Source organism: Schistocerca serialis, chromosome 3 (assembly GCF_023864345.2).
Source record: "Schistocerca serialis cubense isolate TAMUIC-IGC-003099 chromosome 3, iqSchSeri2.2, whole genome shotgun sequence".
NCBI classification, from domain to species: Eukaryota; Metazoa; Arthropoda; class Insecta; order Orthoptera; family Acrididae; genus Schistocerca; species Schistocerca serialis.
Window position 1 is genome coordinate 679,643,884 of NC_064640.1, and position 22,095 is coordinate 679,665,978.

The 22,095-nt window shown below is 42.9% G+C and overlaps 1 protein-coding gene across 1 annotated transcript in view; it reads right to left on the minus strand.

Annotated features, from left to right (window-relative positions):
• LOC126470561 (transforming growth factor-beta-induced protein ig-h3-like) overlaps positions 1-22,095 on the minus strand; it is a 367,429-nt gene that overhangs the window by 100,133 nt on the left and 245,201 nt on the right. The window contains exons 4-5 of the mRNA XM_050098498.1: positions 18,755-18,900; positions 6,152-6,310 (exon numbers count right to left, since the gene is read on the minus strand). Coding sequence (XP_049954455.1) covers positions 6,152-6,310; positions 18,755-18,900 — 305 coding nt within the window. The remainder of the gene's footprint in view (positions 1-6,151; positions 6,311-18,754; positions 18,901-22,095) is intronic.

The window sequence follows — 22,095 nt, forward strand, 5'->3', positions numbered from 1 at the left end:
AGAGAGAGAGAGAGAGAGAGAGAGAAAGACAGGAATTGGCGGGCAGAAAGCATGAACTAAGCCAACTGTGACTATACTAATCAAAGCCCTGGTCATATATAACGAACGGAAGAGGTGACGAAGTTTTGTTATAGAAGTGGAAAATGAGATTTTGTGGATTCTCCGATAATTCGTAGACAGGAGGAGTCTTTCGTTTGAGACTGAGAGAGGCGGCTCGGAGACGAACTGCGAAGGCAGCGGCCGCTTCTCACATAGTCAATGACTAGATGCACATCGGAGGTAATTGGAAGTTTGTGGTAGGGTTTCATGGGACCAAACTGCTGATGTCATCGGTCCCTAAGCTTACATACTATTTAATCTAAGTTAAACTAACTTGCGCTAAGGACGACACACACACCCATGCCCGAAGGAGGACACGAACCTCTAACGGGGGGAGCCACGCGGACCGTGACAAGACGCCCGAGACATCGCGGCTACCCTGCACGGCACATAGGAGGTCAGATACCGAATGCAGGCATAATGTTTGTTTACTTGATGGTCCATTGACGCAGTGAGCAGGATAAACGATCCGATCGGTAGCCTCTGAAGCAGCAGGACTCCTCAAACATGCCACGCTATGTACTGTATTCCCCTACTTTTGATCTAGCTCAAGCGACCCAGAGAGCACCGAGCAGTCTTATTCATTTGCGTAATTAATTGTTTATGAAGTTATACAGAATAAATGTTACCTCTTTTAGGTCTCAGTTGAAAGTTTCTGCACAATTCCTCCGAAACCCTATTAAAGCGTTAAGTTCATGGTCTGTTGCCCACGCCAGGAGGCGACAAGAGTCGATGGAGAGATTACGATAAGTGTAACGAACTCTCAAAGTCAGTGTTATTCCGTTAAAGTCAAAACTACCATTAAAATACTAATCTCAACGATCCCAGACGTGTTATGTCATTGTGTGGGATGGTTGTTTCAGTATTCCATATCTGATTTTTATGGGTGCTATCTCGTATCGGCGACTGTCATAATTTCAAGCCATAAGAGATCTCGTGATTCACACTTCGTTGACGAAAGCGGTTGGTCCTTGTGGCGACAGTTTTACTCGAATTCAAGAATATACAACACTCACATGAGACGGTTGCTTGTCAAAGCAGCATTTTTACATGACGATGGATACCTTGTTCCAGGTGCTTGACTTAGCCAACATGGACCCGTCACGAACAAAATATAGTAAGCGTACGTTTACCCCGTATCCCCGCTGCTCGCACGTCACCAGCATGCCCCGATGATGCAGAAACAAGTCCAGTTAGTCTTACAGGTGCATTTAGCTCGCAGTAAATCAAATTCAAGAGGGAAAGAGTCACACCAAAACCCCACTCTCAAATTGACACTTAAACAAATAAAATATTTTCGTTATCAGTTAACCCTAGCCAACTCCGTCACTTTTATCCAGCACCACCTCCAACTGGCCAATGGCTCCACGCTCTGCCTTGAGACCTCTTTTTAGCGAACAAGTCCACGATTTATAATCTAGACACTCGACGAGAAAAACAGAAAACTACCTAAGCAGAATTCGACGTCCGTATATAGGAACGCACTTTCGAATCCTCTGTAGGCTTTCCGTGCGGGAAAAGTAACTTCGTTGATAACGAACGACTTCCAGAAGAATAAGAACCACTTTCAACACAAACTCCGGCGCCGAGAGCCCACGACCTGCCGCCTCAGTCCCACGATGGCTTGCAGCCGGCTCGCTGATTTCGCCGAGCTACAGATCTCTCGAAGAAATTATTTTAAATTTTCGCCTACCAATTAATACACATCGGGAGTGAATGAAATGTAGGTATTTTCATTGGCCATTCCCTGCTCCCACTTACAGCACTTATATAACGTGCGGCATTCTCGTGGGACTTTAAGAACTCACTTTGCAATGAGTGTTGAAAAACCAGCAGTCCTGGACAAATTACTCTTTCCCAAAATCCACCTAGTGTCCGGGTCGTGCAGCGGTTAACGCAATTGCCCAGTAAGCAGGAGATCCCAGGTTAGAGTCCCAGCCCAGCACACATTTTTCACTCGTCGCTGCTGATTCCGCATAAAGTCCCAAAACAGCTGATATCATAAGCTCCTTTCCTTTCTCCTCCTTCCACCTTCAATTACATAAGATGTATTACAGCTGCAGATTCCTCGTGGTGTCTGCTCTTTCGGATGTGTCCGAAAGAACAGACACCACGTACGTATTCATGAATTTAATGTAATCAGTTAAATACGGGCACGAATTTTTATTAGTTGTGGAGCTAGAATCCAATTTCATGGTTTAGTTTCCACAGTCAGTCCAATAATAAAAGTAGTAGCCTACTTAAGGCGAACTTAACAATAAGCAGCCAACACATAGTTATTCTCGCTCGTACTCGATTGTTTACATCGGTCTCGTGCACCTTGGCGTAGCTACATACCTACATGGCCCCAGCTTCTCAAAACATAATTTTCGTGGGCGGTGTGGCGTCATTTTTATTATAAATAGTAGGTACCTGATTAATGATTAACGGACTCAGATTAAGTTAACGGAAGTGAAAGAATCCGTTACTTGAAAAGTTAACTTCGTTAATTAACAATTAACAGGTTAATCTTCTCGTGTCCAGTTACATCTAGCAGAAGAACGAGTGAGGCGGCGCAGTTGTTAGCACAATGGACTGGCGTCCCGCCATCCTGATTCAGGCTTTCCGTGATTTCCCTAAATCGGTTCAAGCAAATGCCGGGGTGGTTTCTTTGAAAGGGCACGGCCGACTTTCTTCCCCGTCCTTCTCTTACCCGATGGGACCGATGACCTCGCTGATTGGTCCCCTCTCCCGAATCAACCAACCAATCAATTTAGCACAAGGCGGAGGAGCATAACGTAGGTAGTCTGTTTAGTGTATTTGTTGCATCTTCTAAGTGTTCTGCCAATAAAACGCAGTCTTTGGTTCGCCTTCCCCACAACATTATCATTGTGATCAAATGGTTCAAATGGCTCTGAGCACTATGGGACTTAACATCTGAGGTCATCAGTCCCCTAGAACGTAGAACTACTTAAACATGACTAACCTAAGGACATCACGCACGTCCATGCCCGCTGCAGGATTCGAACCTGCGACCGTAGCAGTCGCGCGGTTCCGGACTGAAGCGCCTAGAAACGCTCGGCCACCATGGCCGGCTCAGTGTGATCATTCCATTTTAAGTTATTCATGATTGTTATCACTAGCTATTTAGCTAATCTGATAGCCTCTGGAATGGTGTGGTTTACAGTGCAACCAAAATTTAACGAATTCCTTGTAGAATTAGTGTTGATGACTCACGCGCTTCATTATCTAGAATCAATTGCCACTTTCCACACCATATAGATATCTTGTCTAAATCATTTTGCGATTGGTTCTGATCATCTGATGACTTTGCAAGACCGTAAATGACAGCATATCTGCAAACAATATAAGAGGGCTGCTCAGATTGTCTCCTACATCGTTTACGCATGTCGATAACAGCAGAGGTCCTGCCACGCTTTCTCGGAGAACGCCAGGTATTACTTCTGTTTCACTCGATGCTTTCCCGTCAGTTAGTAAGAACTGTGATCTTTCTGACAAGAAATTACGAATCCGGTCACACAACTGAGACAATACTCCATCGACACGCAATCTGAGTAAAAGTCGATTATGGGGGACAGTGTCAAAAGCCTTCTGAATTCTAAAGGTATGGAGTCAATTTGCCCCAAGGAGATAATTTCAAGAGTGAGAACTGCAAGAAACAATTTTGAACAGGCATTTGTTGCAGTCCTTTCTGAGAGGGTGTGTGTGAATTCCTAAGGGACCAAACTGCTGAGGTCGTCGGTCCCTAGACTTACACTCTACTTAAACGAACTTAAACTAACTTATGCTAAGAACAACACGCACACACACACCCATGCCCGAGGGAGGACTCGAACCTCCAGCGGGAGGGGCCGCGCAATCCATCACATGGCGCCTCAAACCGCGCGGCAACTCCACGTGGCCTTTTCTAAATACAAAGTTATTTGAGACAAGAGATATACAGATCACCGCAGCTTCATAATGTAAAATTTTGTTTGGTAAAACATCAGGATTAAAATATACAACTAGCAGTTGTAGGTCACGAAGCAGATGTCCAAGAAAATGTTACAAAATTATACCTCAGAATGAGTAAGCCTACTAATGCGTCTTGCATAAAATTTGTATTAGTAATTTTAGGTTTCATCTCATATGTCTGTTTATGGTTCAGAAATATTTAAAATAAAATAGAAAATCTAGGTAAGCTGTCAGACAAACTAGCCAAAACACTGAAAGCCCAAAAGTATAAAATATCATTTTATGTAAGAGGTACTACAGCTAATCTCCTATTCAACAGCAAGGACAAAACAGATAAACTAAGCAACAGTGGGGTCTACAAAATAACCTACACTGACTGCAATAAACTGTACATTGGTCAAACATGTGCTCAAAGAAGGACACAAATATCTAACACACACAGAAATGCTACATATAGCCAACAAAGGCAGAAAACTCAGCGTACTAGAAGCACTTGAAATTAACAAACACTTAGCCCTAAATCCCCGGCTGGTCCTAAATGACCAATTGCAACTGAGCACATCACCACTCTTAACCTTTACACAATAAAGTAAACCTGCTACTAACCATAAAGTGTCCCAATAGTAAACAAATTCACACCCCAATATAATGTAATATTCCTTATGTGTTTACATTCCTAACTGTAACTCAACTGTAACATTATAATATTTGGTATATATTAATGCGCAATTTTCTAATAACAAAATGTAACCGCCAAAGAAAACGTCGTTGTTGTACAACCAACAATTAATGCCCAGTGCAACTGTTCACAACAAATACCGAAAAATTGTAAATTTGTAATAATGTGTACTGTAAATAATTCTAATTGTTGTTATACATGGTACTGACAAACCATAAAATGTGATTTATTACGTTAAAGAACAGTTTTACAGAACAAAAATTCAAAAGACACGTTTGACAATTCCAAAGACAATACCACAATTAAAGATCGTATGTAAGTGCGCTGTATCTTAGTCCAGAATGTTTGGTTCGTAAGAACACAAGCTCCTTGTAAACAATAGCCAGTAGTTATCTGAATATGGCCTAATAAGCCGAAAACTAGTTCATACAAATAAAAATCAGTAGAACAAAAAACTGTCTAAGTGTTATTCAGCCCTAAATAAAATAGAAAACTGCGTTCGACATTCGAACCTGAAAAAATTCTCTCAAGAATTTTTGAGCTGTTATGAGAACTAATGAAAGTTTCTACAGTGTATACTGCATTCGAAGGGGCCATCTACACCGACTCTTCTTTCTCTTGCCAAGCGAACGAGCGACTGTTACTATCGCCAAATGACCCAGAAAATATAGTTTTCGTTTCACATCAGTACAAGTTGTGGTGTTACCGCCAGACACCACACTTACTAGGTGGTATCCTTTAAATCGGCTGCGGTCCGTTAGTATACGTCGGACCTGCGTGTCGCCACTATCAGTGATTGCAGACCGAGCGCCGCCACACGGCAAGTCTAGTCTAGAGAGACTCCCTAGCACTCGCCCCAGTTGTACAGCCGACTTTGCTAGCGATGGTTCACTGTCTACATACGTTCTCATTTGCAGAGACGAAAGTTTAGCATAGCCTTCAGCTACGTCATTTGCTACGACCTAGCAAGGCGCCATGTTCAGTTACTATAATCTGAACAGATAATATTGTGAATCATGTACCGTCAAGAGCGACGTTCATCTTTAATGGATTAAAGTTAAGTATCAAACTAATTTCTTCCGCTTTCTGAATTCTAATTCCTTGTCACGTTCCAGACCTCACGTCAATATAGTCTTTCCCTCCTCACGCCATCCTGCGTGAGCTAAAACGCGTGCTTTCGGCCTCCTCTAGTAACACGGTGTTGGCTCTTCAGCCAACACTACACAAGTAATCCATTCAAATAGCGATGCTGAAGACTCCCGGAGAGCAGCGAGATGCGATATTTAACAATGGTCAGCGAGGCTGCAGAGTAAACGTACCCAAAGATCTCGTGTATGACACATTTTGTGTGCAACAGGAGTAGTAACTCACAGACATGGAAGATAGATACGCTAGCGTTTGATGTGTCAGAGTGCTCACCCCGCTGGCGTACTTGTTGACGCGCAGGTGATGTCCGGTGTAGCGCGACTCGAGCAGCAGGTCGGCCCGGAAGTGCTGCGACGGCACGCGTCCGGACACCATGTGGTACAGCAGCAGCGACTGGTCCGTCAGGCGCGCGCGCTCCTCCCGGGACAGCTCCTGTGTAACAGTAACACCCTGTAACAAAACTTCGAGGAGTAACAGAAACGACTCTACAGATCGTCTAAGATATAGGGCAAAAACATTCCGCTATGCCACCCTTACGGCTGAAAACGAGAGTTGGTACGCTGACTGATTAGACCTGGCCGTCTCAGCAATGCTGTGGCATGCGTGGATGCATTCGATGCAATCCGACGTCCTGAATGTTGTCAGGCCCACCGACAGAGTCCGCAACTCGTAGTATAGTGGGTAGCGTCGCTGCCTCTGGATCGCGGAGTCCCGGGTTCGATTCCCGGCCGGGTTGAGGAAAAAAATAGTTCAAATGGCTCTGAGCACTATGGGACTTAACATCTGAGATCATCAGTCCCCTAGTCTTAGAACTAGTTAAACCTAACTAACCTAAGGACAGTACACACATCCATGCCCGAGGCAGGATTCGAACCTGCGACCTAGCAGCAGCACGGTTCAGGACTGAAGCGCCTAGAACCGCTCTGCCACAGCAGCCGGCGCAGGGCGCCACACTTTTGCACCATTGCAGAAGACATTCGTAGACACGTTTGAGCCAAATTACGCACTGCTGCGTCGGACTGGGGGAAAACGAAGAGGTTGCAAAAGAGTGACTCTTTAATTCTTTTGCGCAGTGTATTTCGTAATGAGTTCTTGTCCTCAATCTGTTCTTCAAGACTTTCAATACAACCCCTCGACGTTTGTCGGTAACATTTTGTAAACGTTGTGTATCACAGAAGTTCACTACATTAAGCTTAACAACACTTACATAAGTATATATGAACTTGTGCACACTATATCCAAACTCCCTGTATGGAACAATAACACACAGACAAAGCTGGGAAACATTAATCGGAAAGCTAACCTCGCTAATCGTTAATCCGTTACTAAAAAAAGGTAAGAACATTAAAGCGTTACTTTACAGGAGATTTATCAGAAGTTAATCATTAATCGTTAACTCGTAATAGGAAACTTTATGTTCTGGATGTAGTGAAATGGCCGGCCAAGTGGCCGTGCGGTTCTAGGCGCTACAGTTTGGAACCGCGAGACCGCTACGGTCGCAGGTTCGAATCCTGCCTCGGGCATGGATGTGTGTGGTGTCCTTAGGTTAGTTAGGTTTAATTAATTCTAAGTTCTAGGCGACTGATGACCTCAGAAGTTAAGTCGCATAGTGCTCAGAGCCATTTGAACCATTTTGTAGTGAAATGAGAAAGTGAATCAAACATATTACCGTTGCTTGAATAAAAATCTTTTGCTTTAAATGCGAACATTTTTAGGTTAGGCTTTACCGTGACTGTTATTAACATTAAATGAAACAACAAGTTCACTGTTACCAGTCACCGTTTTATTTATTTCCACGACGCGTTTCGAAGGTTTAAACCTCCATCATCGGGTGGATTTACATTAGTAAGTATTACATTTGTGTGCGTATTGTGTTACGATTTTTTGGAGAAACTTGTGGCACTGCCTAGTGGAGAAACGAGACACTATTTCAGAATATGGTTTAGGATTACTTTTGACGAAAAATTAAACTGATATCTAATGGTAAACATTAAATAAGTAAACTACAGTACCTTCAGTGATCACAGGTTCCTTTTGCTATCGTAACACATCACATGTATACTGCCACATTTGTAAACAAATATGGCGTCTGGAATCAGCTGGGTACAAGGTTCGTATAGCAGAGGTGAAGACATAATCGCAAAGTGCAAAGAATATACACCATAACAATATTATTACAGAATAATTGCATTGAGCATTTGGCGGTGTTTGTTTTGAGGTGTCAAATATATGTGTGTGTACTTCAGGTGGTATATAAATCCAATTCTGACAAGTTAAAACAGCAAACATTCGTACTCGTTTATACAATCAGGTGAAATGTTGAAATGGCTTAAGCTTCATACTTATTGATAACAATTAGGTGAAATGTTACAGACTGTAATTACAATGATCATATTGGCTATAACAGTAAAATCATACATACATTACACTCTTTGATTGGGGTTAATAAACAGATGTGAACTGAGGGGCTGGAGGCAGAAGGAGAGGTAGAGAGAAAGAGAAAGTGTGTGTGTGTGTGTGTGTGTGTGTGTGTGTGTGTATAAGTGTGCATTTTTATGAGTGTAGGCAGTTGCTGAAAATGGAGATGATACTATTGTAAATATTGTCATTTTTGTCATTTAAGATGGATTCTGGTTGTTTCATTTGATGTTTGTATATTTGGAATGTTTCAAGGATGTCTAGTTTTCTGCCGTTTGGTTGGATGTGTAAGATGCTAATACTTGTGTTGTTAACATGGTGTTTTGTTTCATGCAGGGAGGTAGCTATTGCTGATGTGTGATAATTTTTTTTTTTTTTAGCGCTGCCATGTGTTCCTTGAACCTAATCTCAAATGATCTGCCTGTCTGGCCTATGTAGAAGCAGTCACAGTCCAAACATTCAATTTTGTACACACCTGTGTGATGAAGTGGGTTTCGTGTGCCGATGTTGTGGGGTAACTTCTGTCCAATCTTGTTGTCTGTTATAAAGGATATGCTTATGCCTTTCCGTTTGAAGACATTGGCAATCTGGTATGAAATGTTACCCAGAAAGGGGATTGTATGGAAGGTGTTATTTTCTTTTTGTTTTTTGTGTTGTGATTCCTTTGCCATTATTGAGTGTTTTAGGGTGTCTACTAAGGAGCTGTTATAACCATTTTCAATAGCTGTTTGTTGTAATGGACAGAACAACATACATAGAAAAAACTTTAGACTTCTTCCAAACCAGCAACATAACTGAAATACATAAAGATCCAACAGCCAGAATACAAAAGGAGATTAAACACATTTCAAACAACATTAACTTCCTACTCACCATCCAAGAAGCAAGAAACATTGTAACAATGAGCCCACAAGCACCTTGCCTTAGATCACAACCAAAGATCCACAAAAACGGAACCCCCATCAGGCCCATAGTGAACTGTAGGAACAGCCCAACATTCAAGCTCAATAAAATACTCTTCAGAATTCTCAAACAAACATACACATTCAATAATGAGAGAACACTTAAAAACACAACAGAATTTACACAATATGTCAAAAACATACAAGTACCTGATGAAGCCACACTTGCCTCATTTGTCATACAAAACCTATATTCCTCTGTGCCAATAGATCACACACTACAGATAATTAATGCCAACCTACATAAACACAAAAATATCCCTTCAACTCACATTAATGAACTAATGAACCTGCTTGAATTCACACTTTCACACAACTATTTTAAATTTAACAATAAAATCTACCAACAAACAGATGGTCTGGCAATGGGCTCAAATCTTTCCGGATTGCTAGCAGAAATATTTATAAGTAACCTAGAAGACAAAATCCTGAATTCCAATCACCCCCTCCTCAAAAATATCATCTACTACTACAGATATGAAGATGATACCATCATTTTAATCCAAGGCACTAAAGATGACATCAGTGAGTTGAATCAGTTTTTCAACAACTCCCATGAAAACATAAAATTCACAGTTGAACACCAAAAAGACGACAGTATAAATTTTTTAGACCTTACCATTAGAATAAAGAATAAGAGACATCAGTTTGAAATTTATCGGAAGCCTACCACAACACATACCACAATCCACAACTCCTCTTGCCACCCCGCAGCACACAAAATGGCAGCTTTCCGGTACATGATTAATAGAGCTTTCCAACTACCACTCTCAGAAGATAAATGTGATCAAGAAATTGAAATAATAAAACAAACAGCTATTGAAAATGGTTATAACAGCTCCTTAGTAGACACCCTAAAACACTCAATAATGGCAAAGGAATCACAACACAAAAAACAAAAAGAAAATAACACCTTCCATACAATCCCCTTTCTGGGTAACATTTCATACCAGATTGCCAATGTCTTCAAACGGAAAGGCATAAGCATATCCTTTATAACAGACAACAAGATTGGACAGAAGTTACCCCACAACATCGGCACACGAAACCCACTTCATCACACAGGTGTGTACAAAATTGAATGTTTGGACTGTGACTGCTTCTACATAGGCCAGACAGGCAGATCATTTGAGATTAGGTTCAAGGAACACATGGCAGCACTAAAAAACAAAAAATATCACACATCAGCAATAGCTACCCACCTGCATGAAACAAAACACCATGTTAACAACACAAGTATTAGCATCTTACACATCCAACCAAAAGGCAGAAAACTAGACATCCTTGAAACACTCCAAATATACAAACATCAAATGAAACAACCAGAATCCATCTTAAATGACAAAAATGACAATATTTACAATAGTAGCATCTCCGTTTTCAGCAACTGCCTACACTCATAAAAATGCGCGCACACACACACACACACACACACACACACGCACACACACACACACACACACACACACACCCCTAATATTTACCATAAATATTGACAGCTGCCAAGAGTACAAGAGATTGACCTCATTCACAGATAATTCATCACACCAACAGCTTGTACCACTTGTCAGCTTAAAACTGTATGTACATCAACTACTGGCACAAATGTATATCTATCTGCATATTTTATAGCATTAACACACACACACACACACACACAGACACACACACACACTCTCTTTCTCTCTCTCTACCTCTCCTTCTGCCTCCAGCCCCTCACTTCACATCTGTTTATTAACTCCAATCAAAGAGTGTAATGTATGTATGATTTTACTGTTATAGCCAATATGATCATTGTAATTACAGTCTGTAACATTTCACCTAATTGTTATCAATAAGTATGAAGCTTAAGCCATTTCAACATTTCACCTGATTGTATAAACGAGTACGAATGTTTGCTGTTTTAACTTGTCAGAATTGGATTTATATACCACCTGAAGTACACACACATGTATTTGACACCTCAAAACAAACACCGCCAAATGCTTAATGCAATTATTCTGTAATAATATTGTTATGGTGTATATTCTTTGCACTTTGCGATTATGTCTTCACCTCTGCTATACGAACCTTGTACCCAGCTGATTCCAGACGCCATATTTGTTTACAAATGTGGCAGTATACATGTGATGTGTAACGATAGCAAAAGGAACCTGTGATCACTGAAGGTACTGTAGTTTACTTATTTAATGTTTACCATTAGATATCAGTTTAATTTTTCGTCAAAAGTAATCCTAAACCATATTCTGAAATAGTGTCTCGTTTCTCCACTAGGCAGTGCCACAAGTTTCTCCAAAAAATCGTAACACAACACACACACAAATGTAATACTTACTAATGTAAATCCACCCGATGATGGAGTTTTAAACCTTCGAAACGCGTCGTGGAAATAAATAAAACGGTGACTGGTAACAGTGAACTTGTTGTTCCATTTAAAAATCTTTTGATTGGAAAGTATATAGTATATCGAAGGTACATAAAAATAAAATTTAATGATTTAATCATTTAGTTTAATGATTAATTAGTTATCAATGTTAAGTCAGGGAAGAATCAAAATACAGGAGAATCAGTTAGTATCTGACATAACGTGCATATTTCCCTTCATGAACATCAACATGCTGTAGTTTTCATCCGAGAGGGAGGCTCGTTTAGGAGACAAATTATCTTTGCCTATAGAAAGTTATATTTAATGAATACATTTATTAAAACCTGTTCCCCAAGAAATACCGCATCATGAGTCTCTTGACTTTATGTCCAGTGACATTTTTACTAGATTGGTTCAAATGGCTCTGAGCACTATGGGACTTAACATCTATGGCCCCCTAGAACTTAGAACTACTTAAACCTAACTAACCTAAGGACATCACACAACACCCAGTCATCACGAGGCAGAGAAAATCCTTGACCTCGCCGGGAATCGAACCCGAGAACCCGGGCGTGGGCAGCAAGAACGCTACCGCACGACCACGAGCTGCGGACATTTATTTATTTATTTATTTTTTACTAGACTCTGGGCTTCACTTTTTACAGATGGCTCCTCTTTAGATGGTTGTGAGAGCTAGAATGCGATGCCATGATTTAGTTTCCACAGTCAATCCACTAACAAAAAGTAGTAATTAATTATTAGTGCGCACTCAGTAAACAAACAACAATAAACAGCAAACATCCAGTTATTCTCGCTCGCACTCGATTGTTTACATCAATCGAGCGCACCACCTACATGACCCAAACTTGTCCGGACAATGTTTCCGCGGGATGCGTAGCGTCATTTTTGTTGTAAATAGTCGGTGCCTAATTAACGATTAACGAACGCAAAGAAAGTTAACGAAAGTTAGAATCCGTTAACGTTTTCTAAAATTAAAAGTTAATCCGTTACTCGAAAAGTTAACTTTGTTAATTAACGATTAACAAATTAATTGTCTTGTGCCCAGCTATGCACACGGGATGAAAAAGAGAGCACTGGAAATGGATAAACTGTTTCTGCCAAGCCCATTTCCATCATTCTCCAGTAGTGCAGACGTTATAACGAATAATGATATGATTCTCGCGAGTAGCATCTTCACGAATAGATTGCCAAAGTGCTGTAACAAATGCGACTGATAGTGATCACAGCATAACAAATTTAAACGTTTGTAATCTCGTGTGTATTCTGAACAGAAATAGCGGAACCAGAGAAACTGCAGTAAGACAAAGTAGGAGGATCGCTTCTCATGCACAGACATCAGATAGTGACTGTAATACTAGTGAGAGCGCACAGCCAACAGGGAACTCTCTTCACAATATGTCATTTAGGAGAAGGGCTGTTACACACCGCTCTATACTATGAGGTGCAGTGAAGTATCTTTAAAGAGAAAAGAGCAAATTTAGAACGGTACACATTCTTAAAATAGTGGAAGAAATTGTTATTCTGAATATAACAAGGAAGTGGCGAACTTCTGTAAGTAAGTACTTATCCATGTTAATGGTAACTGAGTTCCGTGACTGGGTTCAGTTACTAAGAAGAAATACAGCATCCAGCCACATTTTGTGTAGTTTCGCGCCGTCAGTACAAGGTTTTCATAGACAGCTTTTTGCATGTTGCAGCTGCCTTTCGTCCTGTAATTTATGGCTCCTTTTCCTCCTTTGAATACGTAGCGCACACACTGTAAGGTTCACTGATGCTCTGTCGTAGCGCAGTAATCGCCGAGTGGCCGCCTACGCCAGCTCGAGATGGCTGAAAGTCCGAAAAGCGTCTGGGCAGCTGGTTACTGTATTTCTTGGGTTGCACCACAGAAAGTAATTAGAGAGGAAATATAGTTCCGATAACTCTTTCCGTAATGAGAGAGGAATGAAAGTCTTCAGAGAGACAGCGGTAGCCTTCCTCAGAGACTTGCTACATGACCACTATTACGAATTTTTTGTAGTTCGAAGGCATATGAAAGGTACCTTAGAAGAAACATTACTTGATTAATAGTGAAGGTTTTGTGTTTTTAGACTAATTCACCAAATTTGACCAAACGGCTCCACTCTTTTCCTCAATTCCCGTTCTGCTGCTGCCCCTGACATCTGCAAAATTGTTCTCCAATGTGATGTATAGCCGACCATACAGTAACCAATATCTGGCGGCCACATAAGGTTGGCCAGTGAACCTGATAATATTTTGAGTGGTAAGGCTCAAGGGCGAAACGCAATTTCAGGAGAAGAAATGCAAAATTTGTTGCTTGCAGTAGCTGCTCTGTTGTCCAAAAGAATGCCTTGTATAGGACACACTTCTCGAATCTTTGGGGTACTACCTTGTAATGCAAGGCGAAGGGTACTCCTACTAATATTAGCCACTCCATGTCCATTGTACTCAATTACTGAGAGAGGGAGAATGATACTACGCCTCAGTACGTGCTTTGATCTCGCTTTTCTGATACAGACAGTAAAATACTAATCCTCTAATATTATCTAACAGTGTTTCGCGAAAACAATATCCGGTTCCTTCCAGAAATTTTCTTTTCGGTTTACAGAGTATCTCTGTTAAATTTTTAATGAGCTATACTGACCTCTTACGAGGGTAGAACCGCTTTTCTGCGTTCCTTCGGCGTTTGTGGAAAGAACTGCTTGATTGGGCTCCGAATATTCAAGCAGTACTTTAGAATAAGTCTCAAAGGAGGCCTGTATGAGGTTTGTCTGCCACTTGCACTGCAATTTTCCATAATTCCCCTAACAAATATAAGCTTCCATTTGCCTTCCGTACTAATATTTTTTTTTTCAAAAACAGCAAGGTATTTAAAACCAATGAACAGTGAACAACAGCAGCTCCACATATGGCGTATACAAACAAAAGTCGTATTCTATAGCGACTTGTAACATCATAATGTGGAAAGGAACCAAATTACCATCACCTTTTGAAATACATCATAATCGTAAAATATTTAATCAGAAACAAATCTAACAGAATATATAATTATAAAAACCATTTTAAATGACACTTCACAAGTAAAGATTTAAAATTCATCTGTTTTTGAAAAAAATTCAAAGAGCTTAAGTGTGGTAGTTACTTGTACTTTTATTGCATTAACTGCTTTATGCTTGACGAATGGAAGTTGTAATAAGTCATTCTCTACACCCAGGAAAGTCACCCCTACCTGAGGAACCCTTGTGGGACCAGAGGTAGTATATTAGTAGTTATACACTCCTGGAAATTGAAATAAGAACACCGTGAATTCATTGTCCCAGGAAGGGGAAACTTTATTGACACATTCCTGGGGTCAGATACATCACATGATCACACTGACAGAACCACAGGCACATAGACACAGGCAACAGAGCATGCACAATGTCGGCACTAGTACAGTGTATATCCACCTTTCGCAGCAATGCAGGCTGCTATTCTCCCATGGAGACGATCGTAGAGATGCTGGATGTAGTCCTGTGGAACGGCTTGCCATGCCATTTCCACCTGGCGCCTCAGTTGGACCAGCGTTCGTGCTGGACGTGCAGACCGCGTGAGACGACGCTTCATCCAGTCCCAAACATGCTCAATGGGGGACAGATCCGGAGATCTTGCTGGCCAGGGTAGTTGACTTACACCTTCTAGAGCACGTTGGGTGGCACGGGATACATGCGGACGTGCATTGTCCTGTTGGAACAGCAAGTTCCCTTGCCGGTCTAGGAATGGTAGAACGATGGGTTCGATGACGGTTTGGATGTACCGTGCACTATTCAGTGTCCCCTCGACGATCACCAGTGGTGTACGGCCAGTGTAGGAGATCGCTCCCCACACCATGATGCCGGGTGTTGGCACTGTGTGCCTCGGTCGTATGCAGTCCTGATTGTGGCGCTCACCTGCACGGCGCCAAACACGCATACGACCATCATTGGCACCAAGGCAGAAGCGACTCTCATCGCTGAAGACGACACGTCTCCATTCGTCCCTCCATTCACGCCTGTCGCGACACCACTGGAGGCGGGCTGCACGATGTTGGGGCGTGAGCGGAAGACGGCCTAACGGTGTGCGGGACCGTAGCCCAGCTTCATGGAGACGGTTGCGAATGGTCCTCGCCGATACCCCCGGAGCAACAGTGTCCCTAATTTGCTGGGAAGTGGCGGTGCGGTCCCCTACGGCACTGCGTAGGATCCTACGGTCTTGGCGTGCATCCGTGCGTCGCTGCGGTCCGGTCCCAGGTCGACGGGCACGTGCACCTTCCGCCGACCACTGGCGACAACATCGATGTACTGTGGAGACCTCACGCCCCACGTGTTGAGCAATTCGGCGGTACGTCCACCCGGCCTCCCGCATGCCCACTATACGCCCTCGCTCAAAGTCCGTCAACTGCACATACGGTTCACGTCCACGCTGTCGCGGCATGCTACCAGTGTTAAAGAGTGCGATGGAGCTCCGTATGCCACAGCAAACTGGCTGACACTGACGGCGGCGGTGCACAAATGCTGCGCAACTAGCGCCATTCGACGGCCAACACCGCGGTTCCTGGTGTGTCCGCTGTGCCGTGCGTGTGATCATTGCTTGTACAGCCCTCTCGCAGTGGCCGGAGCAAGTATGGTGGGTCTGACACACCGGTGTCAATGTGTTCTTTTTTCCATTTCCAGGAGTGTATATATGTTCTGTCACCGTTTTCTGTTAAACTTGGCTTTGTTGTAGGTATGTGTAAAATCTTGACATGTTTTACATTCTATTTCGGAAAATATTGTATTGCCTGTCTGGTAAGTATGTACCGGTACGATATATTCTGTGTCTTGTCAAATGCACGCAATAATTTTTGTAATATTTTATCGAATAATTTGTAATTTTAATATTCCGTCCCGCAGGATGATTTGAAAATGGTTTCACGTAAATCGAAACTTGTTGCCAGTTAAATAAAAAGCGAATCTTGCAACTTTGGCTGTTTCTATATCGAATTGGCTAATGCAAGTTGCTATCCTGCAGTTAATCAAAATGCTCACATGTGTGTGAATTCCTAAGGGACCAAACTGCTGAGGTCATCGGTCCCTAGACTTACGCACTACTAAAACTAACTTATGGTTAGCACAACACACACACACGCATGCCCGAGGGAGGACTCGAACTTCCGGCGGGAGGGACTGCGCAGTACGTGAGATGGCACGTCTGACCGCGCGGCCACTCCACGCGGCTGCAGTTAATATACGAGGGTGAGTCAAATGAAAACCTTAAGTATTTTTTTAAAATATTATTTATTGTGCAGAAGTGGTACAAAGCTGTATCACTTTTCAACATAATCTTCCCCACTCTCAATGCAAGTCCTCCAGCGCTTACAAAGTTCATAAAGTCCTTTAGAACAAAAATCTTTTGGTAGTCTGCGCAACCATTCATGCACCGCGTGGCGTACCTCTTCATCAGAACGGAACTTCTCTCCTCCCACTGTGTCTTTGAGTGGTCCAAACATATGGAAATCGCTTGGGGCAAGGTTGTTGAGTATGATGGATGAGGAAGACACTCAAAATGGAGGTCTGTGATTGTTGCAACTGTTGTACGGGCAGTGTAGTGCCTTGCGTTATCATGTTGAAAAAGGACATCTGCTGACAGCAATCCACGTCGCTTTGATTTGATTGCAGGCTGCAGATTATTTTTTAGGAGATATGTGTATGATGCACTGGTGACAGTGGTCCCTCTAGGCATGTAATGCTCCAAAATGACGCCTTTTTTGTCCCAAAAGCGTGTCAGCATAAAATTCCCTGCTGATGGTTCTGTTCGAAACTTCTTTGGTTTTGGTGATTAGGAATGACGCCATTCCTTGCTCGCTCTCTTCGTTTCCGGTTGGTGGAAGTGATCCCAGGTTTCGTCCCCAGTAACGATTCATGCAAGGAAGCCATCACCTTCCCGTTCAAAGCGCCAAAGAAATTCTTCACAAGCATCAGCACGTCGTTCTCTCATTTCAGGGCCGGCCGCGGTGGTCTAGCGGTTCTAGGCGCTCAGTCCGGAACCGCGGGACTGCTACGGTCGCAGGTTCGAATCCTGCCTCGGGCATGGATGTGTGTGATGTCCTTAGGTTAGTTAGGTTTAAGTAGTTCTAAGTTCTAGGGGACTGATGACCACAGATGTTAAGTCCCATAGTGCTCAGAGCCATTTGAACCATTTGAACCATCTCATTTCAGGAGTTAGCTGCCGTGGCACCCATCTTGCAGACACTTTGTGAAACTGGAGCACATCATGCACAATGTAGTGTGCTGACCCATGACTAATCTGTAAACATGCTGCAATGTCATTCAGTGCCACTTGCCGGTTTCCTTCACTATGGCTTCAACTCCTGCAATGTTCTGTGGAGTCACAACTCCTTGTGCCTGACCTGGACGAGGAGCATCTTCAACTGAAGTCACACCATTTGCGAACTTCCTACTCCATTCGTAGACTTGCTGCTGTGACAAACATGCATCACCGAACTGAACCTTCATTCGTCGATGAATTTCAGTAGGTTTCACACCTTCTCTGCGCAAAAAGCGAATAACAGAACGCTGTTCTTCCCTGGTGCAAGTAGCAATTTTTTTTCTTTATTGTTATTTTTAAACCTGTTTACAGGCAGGCCAGCAGCAGCATACTACGCCGCTCTTTGGCCACAAGTCGCAAGTGAGTCGGCCATCTTTATACTGATACAGCGACGGTACGTGTGCACCTGCACTATGCTGCCACCTACAGGCCCTTCTGCACGCTGTTTGTAACACGCTTACCAACTTACAGGATAACGACGCGAAATTTCGATTTGTTATTACAAATTTAAGGTTTTCATCTGACTCACCCGCGTAGCACACTGGAAATCCAGTAATATTTTAAGTTACCGCTAATGTTACAGTCAGATAATATCAGGTTCTTTCTTTCGTCTGTTGTTATCTCCCATTTATCAGCATTTAAAGAGAACTCTCATTTAACACCCGAGCTGGAAACAGTAAGCTTACCTAGTGACGACACGCTGATGACTCGTAAAAGTTCACACGATTGTCTCTATAGTAGAGAGGTAAAATAAAATTCCAAAATGGAGGCAGAGCAGCGGCGACTTACGTCGAAGGTGTGGTCGAGCGGCGCGAAGAGCGTGACGGCGCGCCCGCCGGCGAGCACGTCGGCCAGCCCCGCCTGCTCCACGTAGCTCACGAACTTGGCCGCGCCTCGCTCGCGCGCCGTCTCCAGCACGTTCTTCAGCGGCCGCACTGCACACAACACAAGCACTTCAGGCTACTGCCCACACACACCCAGCCCACGGCTCACACTCAGGAGCAAGGCTGCAATCACTCTTGAAAAGCAATAGTATAACACTAAAACAATTCTGAAGTCTTTAGATACATACACTGAAGCACCAAGGAAACTGTATAGACATACATATTCAAATACAGAGATATGTAAACAGTCAGAATACGGCGTTGTGGTCGGCAACGCCTACATAAGACAATAAGTGTCTGCCGCAGTTGTTAGATCGGTTACTGCTACTACAATGACAGATTGTAAAGATGAGTTTGAACGTGGTGTTATAGTCGGCGCACGAGCGATGGGACACAGTATTTCCGAGATATCGATGAAGTAGGATTTTTCCGTACGATCATTTCACGAGTTTACTGTGAATACCACGAATCCGATAAAACGTCAAATCTTGGACATCGCTGCTGCGGTAAAAGACCCTGCAAGAACGGGAGCAACGACGTGTGATGAGAATCGTTGAACGTAACGGAAGTCCAACCTTTCCGCAAATCGCTGCAGATTTCAATGCTGGGCCATCAACAAGTGTCAATGTACGAACCATTTAACGAAACATGATCGATATGGGCTTTCGGAGCCGAAGGTTCACTTGGTACCCTTGATGATTGCACGACACAAAGCTTTACGACTCGCCTGGGTCCGTCAGCACCGATATTGGACTGTTGATGACTGGGAACATGTTGCCTGGTTGGACTAGTCTCGTTTCAAATTATATCGAGCGGATGGACGTGTACGGGTACGGAGACAACCTCATGAATCCATGCCACCTCTTGTCAGAAGAGGACTGTTCAAGCTGGTGGAGGCTCTGTAATTATGTGGGGCGTGTGCAGTTGCAGTGATATTGGACCTCTGATACGTGTAGATGCGACTCTGACAGGTGACAAGTACGCAAGCTTCCTGTCTGATCACATGCATCCATTCATGTCCATTGTGCATGCCGACGGACTTGGACAATTGTATCAGGACAATGCGACACCCTACACTTCCAAAATTGCTTCAGAGTGGCTCCAAAAACACTCTTCTGAGTTTCAGCACTTCCGCAGGTCACCAAACTCTCCATACATGAACGTTATTGAGCATATCTGGGATGCCTTGAAACGTGCTGTTCAGAAGAGATCTTCACCCCCTCATACTCTTTAGGATTTATGGACAGCCCTGCAGGATTCATGGTGTCAGTTCCCTCCAGCACTACTTCAGACATTAGACGAGTCCATGCCATTTCGTGTTGCTGCACTTCTGCGTGCTAACGGGGGCCCCACATGATATTAGGCAGATGTACCAATTTCTTTTTCTCGTCAGTGTAAATCTAATAGCTTGGTAAACAGCACATTGAGAAATAAAGTTTAATCTTAAATAGAGTACCATACGTGATACACCAGGAACGATAGCAACGAAATTTAATTCATTTTTCGTGAACAGTTTTTTTTAAAAAGTCACAAGTCTTCATCAGACACAAGGGTATCGTCAGGAGTGACCCAGGGATGTGTGACAGGACCGTTGTTATTTTTTATATACATAAATGAACTGGTAGACAGGCCGGGCAGCAAGCTGCGGTTGTTTGCTGATGATGCTGTGGTGTGCAGGAAGGTGTCGAAGATGATACAAGAAGACTTAGACAAAATATCTAGTTGGTTTGATGAATGGCAGCAGGCTCTAAATGTACAAAAATGTAAATTATGCGGACGAGTAAGAAAAACAATCCGGAAATGTTCGGACACAGTCATGTCGTTTAAATATCTGGGCGTAACGTTGCTCAGCGATATCAGATGGAATGATCACGTGAGGTATGTGACAGGGAAGACGAATGGTCGACTTCGGCTTATTGAGAGAATTTTAGGAAAGTGTGGATCATCTATAAAGGAGACAACATATAGGACGCTAGTGTGCGCTATTCTTGAGTACTGCTCTAGTGTTTGGGAACCGCAACAGGTCGGATTAAAGGAAGACATCGAAGCAATTCAGAGGCGGGCTGCTAGATTTGTTACCGGTAGGTTTGAACAACATGCAAGTGTTACGAAGATGCTTCGGGAACTAAAGTGAAAATCCCTGGTGGGAAGGCGACATTCTTTTCGGGGAACGCTAATGACAAAATTTAGAGAACCAGCATCTGAAGCTGACAGCAGAACCATCCTACTGCCACGAACATACATTTCAAGTGAGGACCATGAAGATAAGATACGAGAAATCAGAGCTCATATGGAGACATATAGCCAGTCGTTTTTCCCTCGCCCTATCTGAGAGTAGAACAGGAAAGGAAACAACCAGGGTACCCTCTGCTATCCTCTGCCATTCACCGAACGGTGGCTTGTAGAGTATTTATGTAGATGTAAATGTCGATGTAGATGGTTTGGTGCGGCCCGCCACGAATTCCTGCCCCGTGTCAACAATTTCATCTCAGAGTAGCAATTGTAACCTACATCCTCAATTATTTGCTGTATGTATTCCAATCTCTGTCTTCCCCTACAGTTTTTACCCTCTAGAGCTCCCTGTAGTACCATGGAAGTTATTTGGTGATGTCTTAACAGATGTCCTATCATCCTGACCCAGATTCTTGTTAGTGTTTTCCATATTCTCCTTTCCTCGCCATTTCTGCGGAGAACCTCTTTCCTTACCTTACAAGGCCACCTAATTTTCAACATTTTTCTGTAGCACCACATCTCAAATGCTTTGATTCTCTTCCGTTACGGTTTTCCCACAGTCCATCGTTCACTACCATACAATGTTGTGCTCCAGACCTAAAGTTCCATAACTTCTTCCTCAAATTAAGGCCTACGTTTGATACTAGTAGACTTCTCTTGGCCATGAATGCCCTTTTCGCCAGTGCTAGCCCGTTTTTTATGTCCTCCTTACTCCGTCCGTCATGGCTTATCTTGCTGCCTAGAAGCAGAAGTCCTTAACTTCGTCTGCTTTGTGATCCCCAATTCTGACGTTAAGTTTCTTTCTGTCCTCATTCCTGCTACTTCTCATTACTTTCGTTTTTCTTCGATTTACTCTCAATCCATATTCTGTACTCATTAAGCTGTTCATTCCATACAACAGATCCTGTAATTCATCAAATGGTTCAAATGGCTCTGAGCACTATGGGACTTAACATCTGAGGTCATCAGTGCCCTAGAACTTAGAACTACTTAAACCTAACTAACCTAAGGACA